General features: G+C 33.3%; 1 protein-coding gene across 14 annotated transcripts in view; it reads right to left on the bottom strand.

Moving 5' to 3' along the window:
• Nucleotides 1–873: 873 nt before the first annotated feature.
• LOC306657983 (PTB domain-containing engulfment adapter protein 1) overlaps nucleotides 874–19315 on the bottom strand; it is a 260729-nt gene continuing 242287 nt past the window's right edge. For 10 of the 14 annotated variants that reach the window (XM_079134581.1, XM_079134583.1, XM_079134571.1 and 7 more), the window contains 4 exons: nucleotides 11854–12078; nucleotides 9912–10050; nucleotides 3468–3562; nucleotides 1586–1711 (listed from right to left, as the gene is read on the bottom strand). In XM_079134581.1, the coding sequence (XP_078990707.1) occupies nucleotides 1601–1711; nucleotides 3468–3562; nucleotides 9912–10050; nucleotides 11854–12078 (570 nt within the window). In that variant the 3' untranslated portion in view covers nucleotides 1586–1600. Of the gene's footprint in view, nucleotides 1712–2626; nucleotides 2781–3467; nucleotides 3563–9911; nucleotides 10051–11853; nucleotides 12079–19315 lie in introns of those variants that run through there. The other 4 variants (XM_079134575.1, XM_079134576.1, XM_079134584.1 and 1 more) reach the window with 3 other exon arrangements.

The raw sequence follows: 19315 nt of genomic DNA, 5'->3' as shown, positions 1-19315 counted from the left end.
TACGATTTGTATGAAATATTTTGCTCAACTGCATTTTCTACATGAAATAGAGAAAAAGAATGTCAAGGAAGGAAAACCTGTCTTATGTAACAATTGTTTACATGCTGACATATGTCCTTTGAGTATGTATTTTCCTATATATAATTTTTTAATGATTTTAATGACCGCATAAATAACTTTCTCATTTATGTAATACATTACACATATCATTTAGAATTTTCTATTTTTCTGTTTTTTCTAACAGAACCAACTTTTTATATTAGAGATCATGACTACAGAATTTTAAATTTTACATGTATTTATTAGCTTCCAGTATTTTACAACCATGAATGCAACCAATATCATATTTTTTGTACGTGTTAAACAAACTTCTAAATTTTCTCCTCAGAACAGACTATTTCAAAGATTGTAATACCAAATACAAATAAATATCATAACAAATTACCCTCCAAAGGGAAGCTGTGATTGATTTAAAGTGTTTGTTGCATCATTCTTTCATTTGTTCTAATTACCAGTAAGAAAATGAAATAGTTAACTTACTAGATCAAAATGGCATTTAAAGGTCTTTATTTATATGTTTTCTTTGATTAGACAATACATGTACATACATTACCTACATGTGGTCTTCTTTTGTGACTTCTGCTTTTTATTGTCTGCTGATTATTTAATTTCCTAATTTTTGCCTATTTTCTAGGTATATATAATATATACATATATATATTATGTATTTATATATCCCAAAGGAATAAATTACAAAGAACTTTATAAAATTATATATGTATCTTTTTCCTTATAAATATCTATCTCTAGTTCAAAAATCTGATGAATTCATGTATACTCTAAACATTTTAAACTGCCTAATGCTTTTGAAATTTACTTGGATATTACTATAAGTTTCAGCTGCACATTGGTATTCTCCCAAATTATTAGCGATTGACTTGACACCATTTGTGCATAATTCTTACATCTTTCATAACTTACCAGTCTTGTTTTTTAATGTATTAAATTATTATGGCTCACAAAATATACTTCTGGGCATTAATATTATCCCACTGATTGGTTTATAGGAGACATGTGCCACACAGTTTAAATTATATCAGTTCGAAATAACTGCTATAGATTTTAAATAAATATCTAATTTTCTAATTTATTAAAATGGAATATCTTATCATTTCTGCTTATATTCTTAAATGCATGAGACATTTCTGTGATTTTGAACTTAAATGAATTACTAAGAACTTAAGAATTAGTCAAAATCCTCTGTAAATGAAAGAGGAAAACAATATTTCACTAGGCTTATTAACTCAATGCAGTATTCAGAACCTGTGAACCTGTTATATACTATATTAGCCTTTTACATGATATGCGGAGATAGAAATATTAAGTAAATGTGCACATTAAATAATTAGGATAGCAAGGTTACTAACAAAAGTCATCATACACTTAAGTGAAGAAAACATTATTTTACTTTAATGTGATATTGAAAGTAAATCCTGGAGTAAAGAAACAAACAATAAAATGAACAATACAATAGTGACTAAGTCACAGAAAAACTAACCTTTAAGTGTAAGTAGTGAAAATTTGAACACAACTAATGATCTTATACATTCATATGAAATTGCTGTTTGAATATATTAAATGAAGCATGCAATATTAAGGTTGTAAGTTGTTGAAAATTATTATGAAAATAATATACCAACCATCGCTGGCGCTACCCACAATGAAAGCAGATGAGAATAAAAAAAGAGATTAAGAAAATATTAAAAGCAGCAAAAAAAAACAAAAGCACCACGGTTTAATGTTACTCGATTAATGCATTACTCTATCATTCTGATCTTTTAAAATCTATAGAGTTTTTCAATTTTGTGATAATCTACAAAATCTTCCTAGCTAAATAGTGTTTATGACCCTCATTACCCTAACAAGTACTGCCCCATGGGTGCCCATATCTGTTGTGCTTGCTCCTAAAAAGTCATTAGTCCCAGGTTGTGTAAGCCTGGTTGGTAAAATGATGAAAAGGAATTGATTTCCTATGAAATACATCATCCTCAATAATTAATCATACAGGTTTTGAGTAAAAATTTCATAGTATTTAAAATACATAAAAGAGGTGGGAAATTTGTGCCATCATACAGGATACTTATTGAAATAAACACAATTTGATATGGTGCTTTTAGTTTTAGCCAAATAATATCACTCACTCTGTAATATTAAGGTTTTTAATTTGAGCTTCGTTGGTGTTTCAATGTCGCTTTTATTTAATTAATCTTTTTGGATTTATAATTGTATAAGATATGTGAGGATAAGTTGTGTATAACGTTTTTGTAAATATTTAGGAAATAAAAATGTAAGTAGTATTAAAGATCTAAAATTATTTTTCAAAGAAAAGGGAATTATAAGTCATCCAACTCGAAAAATATTGTTTCAACATATTTTTGAAAACTCAAAATAAATGTTTTAAAAACTCAACTTTTAAAACAGACACGTTATTAAATCTACAACAATAAGGAAATTCACATAATACCTAGAAAATAAGACATAACTGCAGTCCAAAATGAGTGGAAGGATATTTGTATTATTTTTCCAGGAAGAGGAGTGTGTTTAGATATGTTAGTTCTGAGTTCCCCACTAACTTTTTGGGGTGTGTGGGGGAGATGGGGAAGCATAGAGAATGATGGAGTAACTCAGGACTAATTAAAAGAAATACCCACTTCACATTGCCTTAGTGTCTTCACTGTCTCTTCTCATGCATCTTCATCTTACTGGTGTTTACCTGGATTCTACCATATAGAAACTTATTAATGAATAATGAGGCTAATAGCTTCATCCAAACGTAAGGGAAAATATAAAGACAAGACTTTATTCTAGTCTTTTCAAGGCTGCTTATTAATCATGGAGCATTGTGTAAAGCTTTTAAACCCAATTTTCTCAATGTTTCAGAATAGTTTAGAATTCAAAAGTGAAAAAGGAGACAGAAATGAAAACCCAACTGGACTACATTCCTAAAGAAGCTGTCACTGGGTGTCTGCTTTTTAAATAAGAGCCCAGAAGTTATGAACCAAGAGCTACAATGCTTCCTTTCAGACAGAATGACTTTACTCTTACAAAGATTTTCCCTCATCTACTCATTTACAATTTTGAAATTCATAATTGTTAAGAATGAGAAATCTTATAAATCTATTGCAATGACCTTTTAATTTCTGGATTTCAAAACAACAATCCATTAGAATCCATGTCATATTGTTAAAAAAAGAAACCATCTTACTTCCATTGTAAATTGAACCCAAAAAGAAAAATCAACAACTTAATCCTTGTTTTTAGAACTAAGTGTATTTTTTAATGTAGTTACTTTAAGTTTTTATATTGATAATAATTCAAGAAAAGGGTAATTTTGATATATAACATTTATTTGTCCCAAATTTAAAATAAAATAAGCCATTTATGGTCCAATGTGTTAAAATGGTTACCTGCATCTCATCTAATTTTGATTGAATATCTGGAGGGAAATCCCCTGCTCCACAGTTAAATGGGTCAAAAGGTTCAGCTCCAAACAGGTCCCGTTCTAAAAGGAAGAAAGTATTTTAGCAAATGAAATGAGTAGAAACAAATTGGGGCAAATCTGATTTCAAAGGTAAGATTATATTAAAAAAATATAATTTATATGATCAAATGAGTCCCTTTACACTTGCATTTTATGTTGAGTTTTCTGGAACTTAGATTAAGGAAGTAAATATCCATTTTATGAGATTAAAAACTGTTTTGATTATAAAGAATTATAATCCCGAGATGTTTCTGTGTCTTTAATGGAGAAATATCAACCTCACCAAATATTTGATAATTAATATTACAACACTTGCATGTTTGCAAGATTTAAAGTCTACTAAAATTGATGTAATTCTCACTGAGATTTTTCTCTTTCCATTCATTGTTATGTCACAGCAAATTAGAAAGTGATATATAAGGTCAAGTAGATTAGTAAGTAGTTTTACTCAGTTTATATGCTTTCATTACATTGTTTACCCAGAAAAAATATTATCTCACGTATTATGAAATCATATCATCTTCATAAACAGCCAAAATGAGACAAATTTTGAACAAAAGTTTTCCTAAGTCAGCAATAAATGTATTTTTACAAGACCACTGCTCTAACCCCTTAGCTATAGAGCCTTCATCCTTAAAAATTTTTTAGAAACAGCAGGAAAGCAGTAACAAAAAAGCTCTGTGTGTATAGTCTAAGGTATGTGCCACTTATTGTCATTAAAGAATTATCAAAGTTAAATTGATATTTGTAACTGATAGAATATGTACAGTCTATTAGGTGATTAAAAAATTGAAAAATGTTAAATTTCTTTCCTTTGAATCAATTCAAATGAAATCTTCATTGGAAAATATTAAATTATGTATGGGAAAGATATTTATACATACTAATACTTTTGTTTTGCTGGAAACTATTTTCCAGTGGGGTTCAATAGTATAAGAAGCAACATGTATGCAACTTGTTTTCTACCATATCCTCTAAAATCACAGTGGCACTCTCACTATGAAGGATCCTTGCTTTTCCCAGTTACAAATCAGTCAGGTCTGATATATATTCAAAGGGGAAACACGGTATGAGAAACAGGGGATTCAAAATATGTTCTTGAGAACTATTGATTCCCAGACACCAAACAGAAATTAAGGGAGAAATCTTGTAAGCTTTTGCTTTTACGTATTTAAATGGATTATGAAAATAAATTAACATATTCAATAATTCATGTAGCTTATTTAGTCTGTTTAACTAGACAATTTAAACAATTTAAACAAATTTAGACAATTTGATAATTAAAATTGAGTAGAACTATTTGTCCTTAAATGATCTGTCTGTTCTGTCTATCCATCCATCCATCTTTACTGAACTTTAATAATTAAGAATATATAGATGTTGAAAAATGTATCAAGGTGTTACTTCAGCTTATCGCTAATAAGTCCCTTTCTAAAGGTATTCAAACACACTGATGACTAAAAAAGAACTCATCATTTTCTCCTTCTCTACTGCTAGTTTCCCTATTAATGACATTTAGTCTAAAATCCTAAACTATAATTGGTTTTGAATTTGGACTGACATCCTAATAGATTAATTCCTTCTAAATATCTTCAAATGTATTCACTCTTCTTTGTATTTCAACTTGGATTGAAAGTGTTCATCATTATCAGAGAATAGAATAGTGGCTACCAGAGCTTGGGAATGGTGTATCTCTAAAACTGTTTTGACATCAATGCCTTATTGAAGGCCTGAAGGAGGAGATCATTCCACAGAGTACTACACGGGATATACAGACTTTTAGTTGTAGTAAAGATTCACATAGCTTAAGCATTTTTATTTTTATTTTGTTTATGATACCTGGATATATCAATAAAATATTTTTATCCAAAAAAATTTCAGCATATAATATAAGCATGATCTTATGCAAAACACAAGCTCTTTGAATAAATAAATGAGTGAGTCTGTGAGGAGATCTAAAGACATGAAAGGCAGGGATAAAGAAAGAGATGCAGCCTGGTGAGGTGGTTCAAGGCTGTATCCCAGCAGCTCATGAGTCTGAGGCAGGAGGATCCTGAGTTCAGAGTCAGCCTCAGCAAAAGGGAGGTGCTAAGCAACTCAGTGAGACCCTGTCTCTAAATAAAATACAAAATAGGGCTGAGGATGTGGCTCAGTGGTGGCGTGCCCCTGAGTTCAACCCCCGGTAAACCCCTCCCCCTAAAAAGAAAGAGATGCAAACACACTCATATGATAACAAACAAACAAAACCCCATCATAATATCAGAGTATCGGTGACATTTTCTAAAACATGCTAGGATTTGTATGTCATGAATTATTTTCTCAATTTTGCAATGACCCAAAATATAACCAGAGAAATTAAAACATAATTCAACTAATATATATTTTTAGTTTAAATTTATTTAAGCTGATAATAAAAACTCCATATTTATGGAGTGCCATCTGGTATTTTGATACATATATGCATCATACAATGTTTTTTATCAGATTAAGTATACCTAGTTCTTCAAACATTTATGTTTTGCTTATGGGGAAAATATTAAAATCCTATCTTCTAGCTCTTTATTCATTTATTTTTATTAGAGCATTATACATAGTAGGCAGATTCATTTTAACAAAATCATACGTGAATGAAATTTGATTTACTCCGTTTCAGGCCCTGTTCACTCATCTCTCCCTCCCTCATTCTCCTTCCTCTACTGAGCTTCCTGTCACTCTCTTATTTATTTAATTTTGATTGGTAATTTCTACATATACATAAAGGTGGAATTCACTATGCTATATTTACATATGCACATGGTGTGTGATTTTGTTAATTTCACTTCACATTTCCTCCCCTTTCCTATCCCTCTTTCCTCCCTCTTAATCTCCTTCTATTCCACTGATCTTCACTATATCATTATATCTGATCCCCTCACCTTTTTTAAGAAAATTTTGCTCTAGCTTCCACATATGAGAGACAACATTCAATCCTTGATTTTGAGTCTAACTTATTTCACTAGCATGACGTTCTCTATTTCCATCCATTTACTAGCAAATGCCATAACTTCATTCTTTATAGCTGAGTAAAACTCCATTGCATGATACACCATATTTTCTTAATCCATCCATATATTGATGGGCCCATTCTATAATTTGGCTATTGTGAATTGTGCTGCCATTAATATTGATGTGGCTTCATCACTGTAGTATGCTGATTTAGTTTTGTGGAATAAGCCAAGGAATAAGAGATGTTGGTGGTTCCATTCCCAGTTATTTGAAGAATCTCCACACTGCTTTTCAGAGTGGTTGTACTAACTTTCAGTCCCATCAATAATGTTTCAGGGTTTCTTCTTCCCCCACATCCTCGCCAGCATTTTTTATTTGTAATTCTTGATAATTACCATTCTGACAGAAGTTAAGATAAAATCTTACTGTAGTTTTGATATGCATTTAAACTTGATTGCTAGAGATGTTGAACATTTGTCAACAAATATTTAGTTCTTTGAAAAATGTCTATTTAGTTCATTTGCCCATTTATTGATTGGGTTATCTGTGTTTATGGTGTAAGCTTTTTGAGTTCTCTATATATTCTGGATATTAATACCATTCAGAGAAGAAGCTGGTGAAGATTTTCTCCCATTCTGTGGGCTCAGTCTTTGTGCTCTTAATCATTTTTTTTTTTTTTTTTTTTTTTTCTTTGCAGAAGCTTTTTAATTTAATGGCATCCTACCTATTGATTCTTGGTTTTATTTCTTGAACTTTAGGGATCTTATTAAGGAAGTCAGTGCCTGCATCAATTTGATGGAGTGTTGACCTTGTTTTCTTCTAGTACTTTTAACATTTCTGGTCTAATTCCTACGTCTTCAATCAACTTTGATTTGACTTTTGTGCAGGATGAGAGATAGGGATCTAATTTCATTCTTGTACACATGAATATTCAGTTTTACCAGCACCATTTATTAAAAAGGCTGTTTTCTCCAACATAATTTTTGGCACCTTTGTCAAGTATCACATGACTGCAATTATGCAGGTTTGTCTCTATGTCTTTTATTCTGTTCTGCTGATTTTCACATCTATTTTGATGCTAATACCATACTGTTTTTATTAGTATAGTTCTGTAGTATAATTTCAGATCAGTTATTGTGATGCCCTTCCTTCATAGCTTTTCTTACTCAGAACTGCTTTTGTTGTTCTGGGCCTCTTATTTTTCTAAATGAATTTTAGGCATGTCATTTCTAGTTCTGTGAAGAATGTCACTTCTGCTTTGATGGAGATGTCACTGAATCTGTACATTGCTTTTGGTAATATGACAATTTTGATATTAATTCTGCCTATCCAAGAACATGGAGCTATTTCCATCTTCTAGGGTCTTCTTCAACTTCTTTCTTCAGTGTTCTATAATTTTCTTTGTAGAGAGCTTTTACCTCCTTATCTAGATTAATTCCCAAGTATTTTATTCTTTTAGCTATATACAGCACATTTTCATTATCTGTAGTCACTCTATTATACAATAGCACATCAGAATTTCCTACTACTATCAAACTGTAACTGAATCCATTGATCCATCTCTCCCCTTCCCTATCTCCCCACTATTCTCCCCAGCTTCTGGTAACTACAGCTCTACTCTCAAGTTCTATGAGATCAACTTTTTAATATTCTACGTATGAGTAAGATCACGTACTTCTTTTTCTGTGTCTGGCTTATTTCACTTAACATAATAATCTTCATTTCCACCCACATTTTCCCAAATGACAGTGTTTCATTTTTTGAATATATGAACCACATTTTCCTTATCCATTCCTCAGTTGATGGACACTTAGGTTCTTTCCATTCACTGGCTACTGTGAACAGTACTACAAAAACCATGGATGTGCAGATGTGTCTTTGACAAACTGATTTAATTTCCTTTGGATACACACCAAGTAGTGGGACTGTTGGATCATATTGCTACTTTTAATTTTTTGGGTACTCTCCTTACTGTTTTCCATCATGGATATACTAATTTATATAATGTGCAAGTTCCCTTTTATCCACAACCTTTCCAGCACTTGCTATCTTTTGCCTTTTTGATAACAGCTTTTTAAAACTAGAGTGAGGTGATTTCTTTTGTGGTTTTGATATGCACTTCCATGATGATTAGAAAGGTGTAAATTGTTTCATGAACATGGCCATCTGTATGTTTTCCTGTGAGAAATGCCTATTTAGATCTGTCGTCCATTTTTAATTTTTGTTTCACTATTAACCTGTTTGAATTCCTTACATATTCTAGATATTAACTCCTTGCCAGATGTAACTTGCAAATATGTCCCTCCCATTCTGTAAGTTGTTTCTTTGTTCTGTTGTTTCCTAGCCTATGCAGAAGCTTTTCAGTTCAATATTGTCCCATTTGTCTATTTTTTGCTTTTATTTCCTATGCTTTGGGGGATTTTTCCAAAAAATTCTTGCCCATTCCAAAGTCTACTTTGAGTTGGTGTTTTGAGATATTTTCGTTAAGTTGATTTCAAAGTCCCTAATATCGTTACTTAAGTCCTCTAAAATGTATGACATACCCAACATGAGCCAAGCACTTTGATAAGTTCCATAGGTGAAAACAAATAAGCTATAGGTCCTGCCATATATTAAAGCCTTCAGTTAAAACTTGAGTTATATTCAAAATTTATTAATGTGAACAAGAAAGAATTCAATAAACCATAAGATCTCTTTTATTCAGTTTCCTTTTGGGCTTAGTGACTGATTAATGGCCACTGGGAACTATTCTTTAATTTTTCTCTGACAGGGGCAGCTAAGACATTGAAATGAATATATGTTGAATGCTCTCTAATTTAACAAAGAGGCACTATGATGTTCCTTCCAGATACACTGAAAATAAAACAAAATAGCAATGCGTTATAGCATTTTTGAAACCCTGAGAGTGGGGAACAAACCCTTACATATGGTTAGGATATAAACAAATCATAGAATCTATATAATTCATGTATTTTTCCACCCAAAATACCTATATATTCTATGATAACAAGAATATTTAAACTAGGACCTATTAATAAAGTTAAAAATAGTTAAAATTATTACCACTTTTTTTTACAAAAATTGCAGATAGATGCCCAAACACAAAAAACCTATAACTAAACAATTTTATTATGATTTTAAATAAACCTACACCAAAATATTGTTTGTGCAATAGGTTCAAATTCTGAATAGGGATGTCTTTAGTAGTATGCTCTGAATTATAGAGTAAAATTAGCTGCACTTGCCACATACAGAAAAACATAACACTTTAATAATTAGAGTTGTTAATTAGCTTGTGAAGATACGCAATTCCCCACAAGTGTTAATTAAAATTTAAAATGTATTCAAATACAGCAAGAAATACTGATTTATTTAGAAAGCTTACTAATCTCAGCAGATCTAGTAGGTACTGGAGGTGGCTGTGTGCCATTGTGAGTGGGTGTCGAGGACTGGTGTGATATTGGAGAAAATGGAATCATATCAAAGATGTCAGTGGAGGGTGACTTCGGCGTTACACTGCCTGCCTGCAATAAAGATGATACAAATTAGGGTGCTATTTCATATGGGCACTTACCACATTACAATGCTAAGAATTTCATATGCATAACAATATATACAAATGAGACATATAAACAACAAATTCCATTCAATCACATAAACTTGCCATTCTGTAGATCATGCAATAAAGTAAAATAAACTACATATTCCCCAACAAGCACCTCGATTAATTTGTCAATAGATCAGCAGTCAAAAAAGGATGGTATATGAAAACAGGCTGGTTCATACTCTGATAGTAATTTCAAAATCTAAAAAAATTCACAATTTCATGTGGTTCAACTGTTGTCAAATATTCATTTGCAGCAAAGCAATGAATAATCTCAAAGATGGTGGCAAAATGGTGACAATGCTATTCTGGATGGGTACCCGAGATAAGTTAGAATTTTGTATGTCTAAAAATAATTTTCATTTGTATCAGACAATTAGAAACATGTTAGAAACTGTACATATAAAGAGGTGATTTCAGTAATATATTTTGTATAAGATTATAATTTTAAATAGAAATAATTGAACATAAGTAACTCACCGTCCCAAGTATAAATATTTATATAAAATAAACAATTTATACATTTTTAAAAAGTGGAGTATGGAAGTACAATGACAACCAAGCAGTATTTGTTGCAGTTTATCTCATTCCTGAAAATTTTCATTATATTTTCTATAATGAACAGTTGCCTTGTAAAATAAATTAATAATCTCCAAGATACCAACAATATTACTGCATGATCAGATACAGTCTTTGTCAGGACTAAAGTGCAGGGAAACAAAAATGAAAATGTAGACAAGAAGTAACATGAAAAATGAGACAATCATTAATTTGCCAAGCAGGAGAAAAATATGCAGGTGGGTCTCCCACTATGAAAACCATCTCATCTGATCAGGAAGGAAAGAAAGAGAACTTCCCTTCTGAAGAGGGATAGAGGAAATATGTGCTTTTCCTCTAACACCATGAACAGGGATTGTTTGGAGTGGTTCTTACCAAAGATAGAGATCTAAGACTACACTCATTTTTCTGATTCACTGATGTTGCAGGAGATAAAAAAAAAAATACACGAGGCTGATTGTGTGTATAGAGAGTGAAAGGTTTTCTATTCTGCTAAAATGATTTTAAGTGTATTTCTTCATGGAGAAAAACTTTGTCACCCTTTTGTTTAACATTTGGTTACTGTACCCCTCACTCCTTCCTTTTTATTCAGGAATATTGTCTTCCCATACCTGCTGACTTCCATATCTTCCCTCCTTCTCAGGAGGTAAAAATATTCAAATCTTGTCTGTCATTAAAAACAAAACAAACTGACCAAAAATGCCTTTACACTGTTCCTCTTCCTCCTATCTGCCTTCTTTCTTTCTTCTCCCTTCAACACTAAGCTTCATGAATAAGACAGTAGTTTTCCTTTTCCAACCACTTATTTAATTCAATCCTCAATGCAAATCAATCTAAACCTTGCTCTTTTTGCACTGAAATCTACTGAAACTGCTTATACCTCTAGCACCAAGGGCCTCGTTTCCCAACTGACATGTCTGGTGGGTCCTTCAAGTGCTTTAAGTACTTGTCCTATTTCACCTTTTTAGATTTCTACATTATAATCACTCTACTTGCAAATCTGATATCAGGGAACCAAAAGAAATGAAAATGGCACACAGAGACTCCAGATTCATCATATTAATTCAAGACATACTTGACTCTTTCATTACTATATCAATGGCACATTCTGGAAGAATAAAAAATTAGGGGAGTAAAAAAAAGAATTTACTGCTTTGCAAATTACATGTGGTCTTGAAATGCTGCGCTGACTGACTGGCGGGGGGAGGCCACTTTTAGAAGGCGGTGGTATTAATAGTCCCAGGGATAGTCTGGAATCAGGCGAGTTGACTGGAGTGACAGAAGTGGAAGACATGTTTAGACAGGGAGATGAATCATCACCACTATGCCAGAAAGTGGATGAGCATCTCTGAAACCTGTGTGGCTCATGACCAGGCATTCTGTGCCGCCGCTGTGAAGGAACGACAGAGAGAAAAACACTAAGGAGAAGAAAGAAGGCAAGGAGTTAGGGGAAGGACACATAGAACTCATTTGTAAAAAGGATGTTTTGTGAAAACAAGATAATTTCACAATAATGTCACAAAATTAAAACATGTATTTCAAGTTGACCTTCCTATTGTGTTGTTCTTAGATTCTCACTTGCTTAGTTTGATCCCTTTTCACTGAAATATTATGTGTTTAGATATTTACAATAGAATACTGTTTACATCAGGACCTGAAAGGAAGGGATTAGAGCAGGAAATGAGGAGATCCTCAGATTTATTTTGGAGAAGTCCTCAGTGTAATGAGAGGGAAAGAGAAACTATTGTAATAAGAGGAGATTAGTCACTGAAGGAGGAGTGACTCTCATAAATAAGTTACAGCTTTGTAGAATCCACAAAAAGCATTACCACGTATGTTTTCGATTCAATCTTCAAATCGTTCTTTTCCAATATGACTCATGGCAAGAGTAAGCTGTCTTTATTAAAATAGGAACTAAGGCCCATAGATCTGTGACTTATACCTCTATGAGCTAAGAGCCACAGCCAAAATTCAAAACAGTACCCAGTGACAGTGACCTTCCTTACAAAGTGAGGAGTGCCAAATGGTAAGGCACAATGAAGATGGGAAGAGACTCATCAAGAATCTCAAGTAAACCACAGAGATAATAAAAAATAAGCAAGTGGTACCCTGAAGTGGGTCTGGATATCAGTCTTTGGTAGGCTTTGGGGGTTATTTCTCTAACCACATAGAAACCTACTCTCCAGAGCTGCGTTGGAGAGAAAGCTGATCTGCCAGATGCCACAGCAGTCAATTAAAACAAGCCAAAATAAAAGTAATGATTAAGCCTTTACTCTGACTGCGATCACATAAGTGAGAGGCCAGAAAGAAGGTGCCTGCTCCATTTTCCCCATGAAATGGCAGTGGCAAAGTTCAGAAGCACCATTGTAGAAGTGGGGGCACTGCCTCATTGCTGAGGGAGCCTGAACAAAAAGTTCCTAAGGGTTTTATGCTGTTTTTTGCCAACAGGCCTGAGAGGGGAAAAGGGAAAGGCTAGGAGTAGAAAAGTACTGAAAACCACATCAGAGAGGAGAACAAAAAGCCAGTTTGGGCAGAAGCACTTAAGAAAGCCTCAGCCAAAGACCCTGAAAAGAGGCCTCTGAATAAATGCTAGAAATCCAGAAATACATGAGAGCATGGCAGGCCAGTGGTACAGGAACTTGGCTCAAGTTCCCCAGCTGTGCACCAATCCTAGTGGAATGGGGAGGGCAGATTCCCCAGAGGGCTTGCCTGGGAGCCTTGACAATCCCCTATGATCCAGGTTGAAAGGTCGCACACAGGCTTTGGGTCTGGAGCTGGACTCCCCGCCTGCCAGCCACACCTCAAAGACTTTCAACACCAATAAGACTTAGAGGCAGCCCACACAACATGCCTTCTGATAAACTCCATTGTGAAGAGTTAGCAAACTCAAATTAGAATCAGAATGACCAATAAGCTTGAGGGACATCCTGTACCTGGGAGTCACCTCTTTACACATTTCTAGAAGCAGATGGGGAAAGGAGGCAGTACAAAGTGAGATATTTAAGTTGAACAAAGGGTTCAGTGAGGAAGGAACATCTCTGATGGTATCAATTATCTATCACTCTATTAATATGTATTTACAGCTATAAAATTATTGACTTCCCTCTTGACCTCCGTAAAGACAGCTCTTCATCTGTCTAGCTATATACAGATAATTCAGGCTATAATTTAAAAAATTCATTTTGGGCATATATCTTTTACTGAGTGATTTCCTCTTTGGTGGCCTCCTTATACTTAATTATATGATTACAAATAAAAGCTCCCTGTGCCAGCAATTTTGTTTTCCAAAATACTCTACATAACATATTAGAGTATCATATGTATACACACACATATGCATATATATTATGAATATATATTGTAAATATTTGCCTAAATATACTATAATTTTACTAAATTATATATTATCCATATTTAGTAAAGCATAATCAGATATTAAGTAGAAAATATCCTTGATATCATCTGGATTAAAAATTAAATGGAAACATTCTATATTGGTTTATGACAGATATTGGCCAAAAACTGTTCACTGGATCCTTCACAATAGACTGAAGAACAACATAACCTAACACAAACGTGCTCTAGTATTTTTATCATGGTGCTGTTACTATGGATTCTCCATAGTACTACTTTGGGAAGGTACAGGTAAAAATGATGTTTGTATATAATATGAAAATAATCAAATATTCAAATCCCCCAATTAAATGCAGTTTCACTTTTAAAATGGTTACAGTAGGCATATCTAGTAATGCAATAATTTGGGAATACTGAGTGTAAGACTAACACTCTCTCACAGGTCTTGTTTGGGTCATTGGTAATTTCCCATTTGTTTTTTCTCTGTTGTTTGGGTCATGTGGGTCTTTTCAAATACTGAGTTAGTTGTTTGCCGGTAAAATGAAGAGATTTCACATTAAAATCCAGAACTTTCCTTGAGAGTTAGCAATATAAAGTTGACCCACAGACTTGCCCAAGAATCACTGACACACTGAATATCTGCTGAGTCTCTGAAGTTGGCCTGTGCTCTCAGATTATTGCTACCTCCACATGCCACTGTTGACATTTGAGTTTGTGATCTCTAACCAAACTAGAAACAATTCAGGTCAAGGAATTAGAAGTAGTATCTGTTTCATTATAAGGAAGAAATCTAGGCCTGGCACATTGAATTTGTGAGCATATTTCAGTAGTCTCTGATTCTGCAACAGTGTTAATGAAATAAGGAGTAAGTATACAGACATAGCAACTAAATGGCATGCAGTAGCATTTTTGTCACTAGATTAAATTGGTTTGACTAAGTTTCTTGGTTTGACTAAGATTTCTGAAATTATTATTAATTTTTAGCAGTTATTTTTAGCTACTTGAGAAGGTTCTTTTTTTAAAAAAAAAAGAATTAAATACATTGCTTAGAAAAAAGACAGCTTAATCTTTTCGGGGTGGTTCTTCTGTCAGTATTGTGACAGATGATTAGAAGTCAAATATTTTAGGCTGTCCTATAGGATCACCTGGCACCACTGCTTAGTACATCCTTTATGCTAATAATTCCAAGTGCTATGATCTTCAGGAACATGCAGAGGATTTAAAATGTAATGCTAAAGGGAATTCTATGCTCTACTATTACTTGTTATTTATGCAGGATTTGTTAGGTTATTAAGTTACGTTAATAGCGAGTGGCCACATTTGATATTTACTGTTGATGCAGTTTTGGAACTGTTTTGCTCAGGTAAATTGTGGCTTTAGGTGCATTTAGGTCATGGCACAGCTTTGCAGTAAATGTGTCAGCAAAGTAAAATGTCACAACAGTGTTTGAATCCTATCAATAAATCCTGAGTACTTTTAAAACAACAAAAAAATTCAACTGAATTAAAGTTTAAAAAGTTTTGTGGTAATATCTCTAGAAATATTAAGATGACACAGAAATTCTATTTTGTGATATGAAGTTGCATTGGTAATAGAAATCTCCAAACTCATTTTAAAAGTGAATTCCTTCAAATTTATAATTTAAATAGAGATGTTTTAATTTTCTAGTTAAAAGAATACAAAAAAACACTGATGTGGCAAGATAATGGTAGTATACAATGTCCTAGCAGATTGTCATGAAGATTCATGTCAACATCACTTCTTAAATAAGTTTCAAAAGTAATCAATTTTCCAGTTTAAACTTGGAACACTAGGACTATCTTTTTTTTTTTTTTCAGTTTTCTAGGTTCATAGCTGGTTTATATTTTTAGTTGTAAGACCAACCATCTCATAGTTCTCATAAGAATCTTGCAAATTAAATGGGTCTGATTGTTCACAAAGCACAGAGAAACCCTAAACAAGGAATGGCTATAAGACTTGACCAGGTACTTCTAGTCACAAATGAAATGGGAATGGGGGTCCTCGCTGGTGCACAGACCTGATAGAGCAGCCCAGGTTGTGCCTTATTTTCTTCCCATTGAATGGGATTCACCATTTTTTAATCCTTTTTTTTTTTTTTAGCACAACTAGCAATTATGAGAGTGAAGTTGTGGACTGGTAATCACTTTTTGTGGGCACCAAATGTTCTTCTACCAATGTCCATGTTTAACATTTATGCCTTTGTTTAAATATTCACATTTGGCTTGTTGTGTAATTGAGAGTTTTCACAATCTGCTCTTGCCCATGCTGACTTCAAGAGTAGTTTAGAAAACACTAGAAAAAATAAATAAGCAGGTTTGTTTACCCATAGTGAAATACACGTTTTAGGTTGTAATTGTCTTATCAAGTCTAATCAGGGGCTGCGTAGTCGATTACATAAAAGTAGAATTTTATCTAATATTGGGTTTAATTGAGAGACATTTATTTTACTCTGCAATAGAAAAGACATATTCCTTAGAACTACAATTTTATTCATTTAACTTCCTGGCAATAGTCTGATTTGGTTAAAAGCTTCTAGAGCCAACAAAGTAAAATGTAAGCACTCAGACGTAAGAGTCAAAAGGAACAATTTGATTTAACTTGCTATGCCCACATCTTATAATGGAACAATCTTCTGGAGGTGTTCATGAGGCTAGGAGGGCAGAATAAACCCTTTTTCTAATATAAATACAGGCAACACTGCCATGTGAATGTAATAAATGGAAATCAGATTGTTCCTAGATAATTAGAACCAAATGGTGGAAAACCCAACCTCTAATCTATTGCCAAACCACTAGAACACAGCAAAAAGCAAACAGCACAGTCAAAGTAAACGGAAATTTCTCAGTGTAATCTAAATGATCGTTTAAAGTAAGGACCCAATTTCCAAAACCAGAGAAAAGATTTCCACGATCTCAGTGTATTACAGAGGTATGTATTATGGGTATATCAAAGCTATTTCATTGCCAGAAAAGGAACCCATGACTGAAACCAACTGGTGGCATTTTGGAGACATGTGAGCATTCTGGGTTGGGCTGGTCAGTTGTGAAGAGACATCTGTCTTGGGGGCACATGTCACCATGAAAGCTCAGGAGAATACCATGACAAATTAATTGCATAAACTAAACCCACCTATATCATAAATTTCAGTGTATCTAATGGGATTCATTATTCAATTCTTCCCTAAAATATAGATTGCTGACTAATCCTTGAAACAAAACTATTGTGCACTTGACAGTTTGGGAGCATTCTATCCTCTGAACTCAAACAAACAAAACCTACAAAGTCTCCTTTACAGAGTTATGAACTCAATGGGACATTTACTTTACCAGCTACTGGGGACTCTGTGAGGAGGTACTTTGTGTTCTGGCCCTGGATTCTGTAAAACTAATATTCAAATTACATAAGAAAAAAACTGATGTAAAACATTTTTAACTCAACAGATTATTGCTTAATAGAGTATGATAGCAAGAGATTGAGTGAGATACTCATATTTTAAATTTATATTTTAATTATTTACAATTTTCATTGTCTTTTTCAAATTCAACTTCAATTGTTGAATCAACAACTCCTCTAAAGTGGCAACATTTCATACTAAATAACTGTAGACAAATTATTTTTATTTTCAGTATTAGAAAGTTGGTAGCTCATTTAACAGTATGAAACAAAATATAGCTCCATCAGTGTTACATTAGTTTATTTGAAAGCTACTAATTAAACTTGAAAATGAAAGGAAAAGTATTTGGTTTATAATTGTTTCGAAACCCAAGAGCAAGTTAACAAATGCCTGTAACACTATTTTCAAAAACCATTTGAATTAATCAGTTATCCAGTTTACATTTTTAAACATCAGCACTAATTTTACCTTTAAATTTAGCAGGTTAGAAATATTATTGAGTTCATTTTCTTTTAAGAATCAATAATTCCATTCTTTGTTCACAGGCACATAATTCATTTCTTTTGTTCACATACATATTATTTGTGGCGAGAACAAGTCAACACTCTGGTGATTTCAAGGATCTAATACATTGTTATTGGTGATGTCGCATTGTGCAGTTTTCCTCTTGTCTAATAAAATTTTGTTTCTCTTGGCCCAAGTCTCATCTTGCTCAACCTTCCCCACTACTCCTCTGTAGACCCTGTACCATCATTCTGTTTTCTACTTCTGTGAGTTGGACTTTTTTGGATTCCACATACAAGTCACATGATGCAGTATTGTCTTTCTGTACCTGGTCTATTTTATTTAACATGATTCTGTCTTAGGGAAGATGTGTACACTTGTTTAACAAATATGTTTTTAGGTTAAGAAAAAAGTACAAAGATATTACTGTGGTGAAGGAAATATAAATACACTGCAGTTAGAATTTGAATTATTTTTACAATGATTCTTTTCTACACATGAGAATTGAGTTTAAAACGCAGTTTAGAGAAAATGATTTCTTTTTTGATTCGTCCTATTATCCGTAGTCTTTGAAGCATGTATTCAGATAGATTCAGTCTGAGAGGAACACAACACCTAAAATAATTATTAATGAACTAACCTTTTAAGAGCTAATTCATTTTAATGACTAGCTATTTTAATAGTTTTATTGTTTTATATAACTGACTCTACTAATGAGAACTTCTGAATAAATGAGTATGCTTACCAGTCCCTCCTTATTTCATTTACATACTAACTTTCTTGTTACCATGTATAATGGGTATTTCAGTTAGATGGTCAAAACACTGGGCCAGGTGTGGTGGTACATGCCTTAATCCCAGCATTTCTGGAGGCTGAGGCAGGAGGATCTTGATTTCAAAGTCAACCTCATCAAAAGCGAGGTGCTAAGTAACTCGGTGAGGACCCTGTATCTAGATAAAATACAAAATAGGGCTGGGAATGTGGCTCAGTGGCTCAGTGCCCCTGAGTTCAATCCTCATTACACCGCCCCCCCCCAAAAAAAATGAATTCAACTTTTGCCCTTTACCATTTCTGAAGCTGACTTGGTAAGCCCAGGAGATAATCAGGACCAACCTTGATCCAACTCATTAGTTACCCCAGTTCTATCCCTGGGCAGTGACTGCTTGGAAGAGACAGGAAAAAAAGAGGAAGTAGTTTTATCAACATGCCTCAAACCTCTCTGATCCTCCCAAATCTTGCCCCTCAACACCATATTCTCAGTGTTCCTTCCTCAAATAAAGAGGAAGCACAGTGGCAAAGCTTTGCATCTGTATAAAAATGGTACTGCATCTATTTTGTACCTTTGCCAACACAA

This window comes from Sciurus vulgaris, assembly GCF_902686455.1.
Source record: "Sciurus vulgaris genome assembly, chromosome: 3".
In the NCBI taxonomy this organism is placed as follows: Eukaryota; Metazoa; Chordata; class Mammalia; order Rodentia; family Sciuridae; genus Sciurus; species Sciurus vulgaris.
Note: the sequence above shows the minus strand (reverse complement) of the source record. Positions and strands in the feature narration are given on the sequence as shown.